Source organism: Pollicipes pollicipes, unplaced genomic scaffold (genome assembly GCF_011947565.3).
Source record: "Pollicipes pollicipes isolate AB1234 unplaced genomic scaffold, Ppol_2.1 Scaffold_2555;HRSCAF=2994_pilon_pilon_pilon, whole genome shotgun sequence".
Taxonomy (NCBI): domain Eukaryota; kingdom Metazoa; phylum Arthropoda; class Thecostraca; order Pollicipedomorpha; family Pollicipedidae; genus Pollicipes; species Pollicipes pollicipes.
In genome coordinates this window covers 30,614,546-30,621,766 of record NW_023596136.1, presented here as the reverse complement: position 1 = coordinate 30,621,766, position 7,221 = coordinate 30,614,546, and the positions used below count along the sequence as shown (strand labels likewise).

Sequence of the window (7,221 nt, the reverse complement as noted above, 5' to 3'; positions counted from 1 at the left end):
ACTGAGCACGGCCTCGCCGCCGCCTGTCCATCGGAGCCGCCTTCGCCACTGACTGATGCCATGTTTGGAAACCCGCTACGTCTATTTATGTGTGTATGAGACAACGGGACCAAGTCACCGTTGTATTTATAGTGTGAACCATCTGTCTCCATGAATACATTTCACTTCAGCAATTTTAACATGGCGTTGATGACTACCTGTTCCGCTGTAAAACGGTGGGTATCGATAGCCGTCGGCCGCTAAGGAAGGGTCCATCTCGTCAATCCATTAGATGCATAGGTTCGGAACTGCTCTGAGACAATCTTGAGACGGGAAGGAAATTTTTGTGGACGGAAGGAAGAAAACAAAGGGAGAAAACAAGTTTGCACCCTACGCGGAAAAGGAAAGCATCACGAAATCATTCAATAAAGCAGCCGCGGTAATCATACGCTTGTTCTGAGCACAGCATTTCACGCAGCAAAAAAACTATGTCAAAAGCTTCCTTCAGCTTCGTTCTTGTAAGGCATGTTTTCACGTGGACCTAAAGGGCCAGCAGTATGGACTCAATACTATCTACTGAAGGGCTACCACGTGTTCGGCTGGGTCAATTTGGCACTCACAGCTTTTCCGAGAGTAACTTCATAACGGCGTGGCGCAGCAATACCAAGCTTTTTTACAGCCAACTTGTTGGTATTGAAAACCACATATGTCTTATAAGATCGATGATCTGCACAGGTCAAGGGCAAACCACGGCTGTCAGCGCCAGCACTCTCTTAGCAGCGATTTCACGACAATGCAACAGCGGAGCGTTACACGAAATAACGCCATCTTAAGAGGGTGTCAGAGAATTAGAAGCTTGAAATATTTCATTGACTTCGGGCCATGCATAACGGTAAGACCAGTAACAAAACCAAACTGCCTTTTCCGAAAAACTAGCTTCATCGGTACTTTTTGGCGTCATTTCAAATACCTCTATCACGACGTCAAGAGATTGCTGGTTTTCACTTCACAAAGGTCCAAGAAATTCACTGACAGAATATGAAGTATTGCTTGGAGGAACATGTCACCCGAGGTAGATCCTGACGCCCATTGTAAATTAAAACCTAAATATGCAAATAACCTCGTCGAATTTTAGTCACCTTAAGCATCTAAAAATGGGCTAAGGTTACGGACCTGACATGAACACAAGTGACATATTCTTTAAAAAAAACTAGGGTAAAGCCGGTTGGGTGAAGAGGTACGAGGGACGTTTGAAGATCACTCTTGCGTTCCACCTTGTTTCACCCGAAGGTCACGACGTAAAAAACTACAATTCTGACACAAGCGAGTCTACGCACATCCCTACCTACTCCATGAATCTGCTGGTTCTAGCTGTCTTAAGTTTTGTCATATCCGAGGGAGGGGTCAAACTGACCCGCCATCTCAACCGAGTACGTTACATTCAACCGGTTACCCATTCGCCCGCTTTAAGGGGGTGCTCAACATTTGTATGAGGATTTGGGCTGAAAGATCCATCTTAAAGATCATTTGGTGCAGCTCACAGCGCTGACCTTCTTAAGGCCTAACCACTCTAGTTTCCGTGAAACACACCAGCAAACATGCGACACAATTTCATGCAGACTATTTCAAGGTCACCCAGGCATCCAAGACGGGATCATAACGTCGTTCAAATCCGCTATTCCATTGGCCATGTCATTCCATCAAGAACAAGAGAAATATAAGCATCGAGTCTTTTATATCTGGCATTTGTGGGCAGGATTTTATTATATATCGGTCATCAATTGCCCAAACAATACTGTGCAAGGTACGTAATGAATCGATGGCGTATTGAGGAAAGTATTTAGTAGCGAAAGTGTGTTTTCTAAATCAGTCTTCTCCACTTTAAAGTATGCCAATGGCTGAGCGTCAGCGTCTTCTTCGCTTGAGCAGGGTGAGCAAAATTAACTCCTTTCCCCATGAAGCAAAAACAAATATTTTATAAGCTAACATTAAATTAGCTTCGTAAACACAAAACTCCTAGTGTCATTAATCGCTGGCGTATTCCAAAACGGCTTTGAAAAGTACACCATCAACAGTTTTCTTTCATGACCTGCTGCCTGGGATTTACCGCTTCCTTTCTTTGCAACATTTCAACACTTCAGACGTGGAATACTACATTACAAGCTATTCTACAGTCACGCACATGCCCACCACAAAAGCCTATCCAGGACCACGGAGAAGACGTTGGATGGGAACGATGATAGCGGCCCCGAATCACAATCCATTCCGATCACAGTTAACGCATCCGACATCCCGTCGAGGCCGCCTGGGGCGAGTACACCAGGTAGGGGGAGGGGAGGGAGCGACCTCATAACTTGTCCTGACCAGGGTCGACGGGCCACCGTCTCCACTATATAACCCAGCACCGGCCGGGACAGGCCATCACAGCAGCTGCACCTACCGACGAGCGACAGCTCCCCTCCCCATACCACCATACTAATCATGAAGATGGTAAGTCTAAGTGTCATAAACTCTCTCCGGTCTCAACACGAATCTTGGATTGCGAGGTACTGAAGCTGATGACATACTGACCTGCGCCGAGGAAAAATAGAGCACTTTTACACAGGAATCAAGAGGAAACATTACGATGGTCTATTATCCTTTCTGATTTGTCACATATTGCCAAGATCAAACAAAAACCGGATGAACTATGTATAAGATGTTGTTTCAAGCTTCTCTCCAGTGATTTCTAAGCCATCATGTTCCAGCAATCATCATATTATCGCCTGACGCTTCCGTTGCCTTCTTTACTCACAGCTGGCTCTACTGGCGCTGGTGGCCGCTGTCGCCGCCGACTCGCAGCCTCGCACAAGCTACGGCGCCGCCCCGGCCGTGCGTACCGTCGCCGCCCCCCTGCCCCTGGTTCGCATCCTCGAGTCGACCAGCACCAGCGACGACCAGGGCGGCTACGCCTTCCGCTTCCTCTCCGAGGACGACATCCAGCGCCAGGAGGAGGCGGCCGACGGCACCGTGTTCGGCTCCTACAGCTACATCTCGCCCGAGGGCGTGCCCGTCAGCGTGCGCTACGTGGCCGACACGCTCGGCTTCCGGGCGGAGAGCGACGCGCTGCCCACGCCCGTGCCCACCGAGTACCCGACGCCCGAGGTGCCGTCCACCGAGGCGGCGCCCGAGGTGCGCACCGTGCAGGAGGGCTACTCGGCGCCGGAGCGGCAGGTGGTGCGGGCCCAGCAGCCGGCCGTCGAGTACGAGCCCGTCTACGAGTACCGGCCCGTCTCCCAGTGATACTGAGCACGGCCTCGCCGCCGCCTGTCCATCGGAACCGCCTTCGCCGATTGACCGACGCCATGTCTGGAGACACGCCACGTCTATTTATGTGTGTGTGTGTGAGAACGGGACCAAGTCACCGCTGTATTTAAAATGTGACTCATCTGTGTACATGAATACACTTCACTTCAGAAATTTAAACATGGCGTTAAGGACTATTGTTCCCAATGGTGGGTTATCAATACCTGGGAATATCAATACCCTAAGGAAAGCTTCAGGATGTTGAGACTACCGATTGATGAACAAGCAACTAACTGTGGTACGGCAACAAGACCTTAGTGGATGAGGGGAGGAAGGCAACCAGACATCAAATTTACCACGTGCAAGGAAGAGCATCACTATCATCGAACAAGTCGATCATAGTATCTTCATCTTTGTTCTGTAAGCATCATCGTTCGTGAGATGAATGACGGATTCAATTAGGTTATTTAGCGTTGCTTGATGCAGCGCGTTTTAACGTGGAGAAAAGGTCTCCGCGGCCCTTAAAAGGCCACAAGATATAGGGATGGCACGGTCAAGTCATGATTGGTTCTTCCTTTACCATCTCCGCCACCATCCAATATCACAGACGTTAAATCAGCGAGCTACAAACATCCTACAACATAAATCCGTTCATAGACACCACACAGACATGACTTCTCGCGGAACCAAGCCGGGTATCGCGAAGGTGTCTGAGCGTAGAAAGACCTACCCATCAGAACGCCAACTATTTTAGTCACAAAACAGCCCAATAAGTCCCATACCTTCACTTGCGTTTTGAGTCTTGAAGGCATCAGCCAAATCATTTTAGCATTCTCGATTAAGTAGCGCGACTTTTAGTTGAGTCGTTTAGTCATGGTCCCTACTCTGTTCTTCACGAAAGACGGCGATGACAGCAAGCTTCATATCGATACCCAAATCCAAAACCACTGAAAGTTGGTCGATATTTCATGTTCAATGAACAATTATCTGCATGTGCACCACGATAAGTAGTTCAGCGCATTTGCGAGGAGCATTATGCGCATAGAGAAGACAGAAACAACAGCCTTATTCCTCAAAGAAAAACCACGAGAATAGAAATATACATGCGTTGACATTTCGGTAGCATGCCCTTGTCGAAACAAATAGAAGTCAATTTCTATGTTTTTAAAAAAAATCTAATTCAATAAATATTTTCTCTGCTTTTCCTTTCGATAAAGGCGTGTTGCCTCAATATCAGCCCATCTATATTTCCATTCTCCTGGTTTTTCTACGAGGAACAAGTCTATTTCTACTGTCTTATCCATTTGCCTCACATTAAAAAAAGGGAACGAAATAGGGGAGTATCATTAGCGACATTCTCGTACTGGGAAGTATAAACACAACCATTTATATGATTGAGGTTTTAAGGAAACCCAAACATCACTGGTCTCGTGCATTCCATAATGCCAACTTTTACTACCATGATTTTTTTTTGCCACCTCCTGCCATCCCGATAAAGTAACACCGACATTGACAAAGGTCAAAGATGATCAACCCTGACATTGGCAACAGTCACGTCGAACACAAACAGCTGCTGCTTGGATGCCAGGACTTGACATCAATGCCATATCGAAACAAGACATTTTCTGCGACTGAATACCACAACTACATGCGTCGGTAAGAGCTGCTCGACGAAGTGATAAACACCATGGTAATTTTGCAAATATTGTATGCAGCGGCAGAAATTGAAAACGGATAGGCTAGCAAGCTGCACGCAATCCCAAAGGCATTTTTGTATCAGGGAGAGATCTGATCAATGGTGAAGTGAACGGGTATGCACGGAAGGGGGAGGGAGCGATCCTTCTCCCCCCTTAAACTCTCAGGTCTCATATTAGAACAGTGAATGACTGCTCACAGAAAGCCAAAATTGGCGTGATTAATTCTGACTTACTTATGTCATCTTTCCTCTACTAATACCCCCAGCACCCCTGAGTTCGATGTCCCAAAACCCGAAATCTGACACCATCCCACGCGTATATCCACCGATAATGCAGGAGTATAATGGAAGCAAATCGTGTAATGTCACGTTTAATGTGCATACAAACGCCCTTTGTGTGTGTGTGTGTGTGTGTGTGTGTGTGTGTGTGTGTGTGTGTGTGTGTGTGTGTGTGTGTGTGTGTGTGTGTGTGTGTGTGTGTGTGTGCGTGCGTGCGTGCGTGCGTGCGTGCGTGCGTGCGTGCGTGCGTGCGTGCGTGCGTGCGTGCGTGCGTGCGTGCGTGCGTGCGTGCGTGCGTGCGTGCGTGCGTGCGTGCGTGCGTGTGTGTGTGTGTGTGTGTGTGTGTGTGTGTGTTGATATGGATATGGTTAACGGCGGGAGTGGGTGTGCGGTGCATTAACTAATCCTACCAATCAGCGTAAGTTAATATCCTCCATGGAAGTCTTCAGTTCCATGAACGAGCGGAGTCATCCACTGCGTTATCTCTGGCAAATACCTGATTGTCAACCGTTCTCAAAAACCGTTTTGGCCCAGTAACATATTCATAGCAAAGGTGGCCGCACGTCTGGATGACGGAATATTTCGCTACTACTGACACGACATAATGTCTGATGGTGAAAGCCAGATCAACGGCTATATAGTAGCTAGAAAAGATTTCTCGCAAACACCGGTCACTGTGCTAAGAACACTTAAGCGATGAATGTAGCTGTCTTTCATGTAGCAATAAAGAGCTCTGACTGACACATATCTGGATAAAAAGCTTAAGATTTCATGAGTAGTGAACTGGAAGTAATTGGTGGATTCTTTTCTCATCATTACATGCCTTCAGACGTGAATGAAGTAATACAATTCAAGTTACTCCACAACGGCACGCGCACAACCACTAGCATACCCTTGCCTGGATCATGGTGAGACCATGTGATGGAAACGTTGATAGGAGTACTGAATCGAAATCAATTCCTGTCACAGGTGACCCACAGACGTCTTGTGGAAGCCCACTGTGGCGAGCATACCAGGGACGGGCAGGGGGAGGGGGAGGCAGCGACCTCAGAACTTGTCCTGGCCACTGTCTAACCAGGGTCGACAGGCCACCGGCTGCACTATATAGCCCAGCACCGGCCGAGACAGGGCATCACAGCAGCTGCACCTACCGACAAGCGACAGCTCCCCTCCCCATACCACCACACTAATCATGAAGATGGTGAGTCTGACCACTGGTTATGAACATTCTGTGGGTTAAATTTGACGGCAGTGATGGATTGCGAGGACCGTGATCAACTGTTTCATGCTCTGTGCATCAATACAACTCAGCTTTACTGCTCCAGAATAAGATCAACCAAGGACAAAATCTTGCACAATCTTCAACGTCATACCTTGCCAAGGTCAACTAAAGAGAGTGTGGAATGCTACGCGCATCATTTCAAACATTTCAACACTTCTTCAACAACGCCATCTCTGAACGATCACTGTCTGACGCTTCTAAACGCCACTGTTCACAGCTGGTTCTTATGGCACTGGTGGCCGCCGCCGCCGCCGACTCGCAGCCCCGCACCAGCTACAGCGCCGCCCCGGCCGTGCGTACCGTCGCCGCCCCCCTGCCCCTGGTCCGCATCCTCGAGTCGACCAGCACCAGCAACGACCAGGGCGGCTACGCCTTCCGCTTCCTTTCCGAGGACGACATCCAGCGGCAGGAGGAGGCGGCCGACGGCACCGTGTTCGGCTCCTACAGCTACATCTCGCCCGAGGGCGTGCCCGTCAGCGTGCGCTACGTGGCCGACACGCTGGGCTTCCGGGCGGAGAGCGACGCGCTGCCCACGCCCGTGCCCACCGAGTACCCGACGCCCGAGGTGCCGTCCACCGAGGCGGCGCCCGAGGTGCGCACCGTGCAGGAGGGCTACTCGGCGCCGGAGCGGCAGGTGGTGCGGGCCCAGCAGCCGGCCGTCGAGTACGAGCCCGTCTACGAGTACCGGCCCGTCTCCTAG

The 7,221-nt window shown here is 49.4% G+C and overlaps 2 protein-coding genes across 2 annotated transcripts; both read left to right on the top strand.

The window, feature by feature from the left end:
* Positions 1-2,460: 2,460 nt before the first annotated feature.
* Positions 2,461-3,261, top strand: LOC119100200 (endocuticle structural glycoprotein SgAbd-2-like). The gene is made up of 3 exons (XM_037223313.1): positions 2,461-2,469; positions 2,821-3,096; positions 3,211-3,261. Exons 1-3 carry the CDS (start codon positions 2,461-2,463, stop codon positions 3,259-3,261), a joined length of 336 nt encoding a protein of 111 aa, XP_037079208.1.
* Positions 3,262-6,416: 3,155 nt separating this feature from the next.
* LOC119100189 (larval cuticle protein 16/17-like) lies at positions 6,417-7,221 on the top strand. The gene is made up of 2 exons (XM_037223303.1): positions 6,417-6,440; positions 6,739-7,221. Exons 1-2 carry the CDS (start codon positions 6,432-6,434, stop codon positions 7,219-7,221), a joined length of 492 nt encoding a protein of 163 aa, XP_037079198.1. The 5' UTR covers positions 6,417-6,431.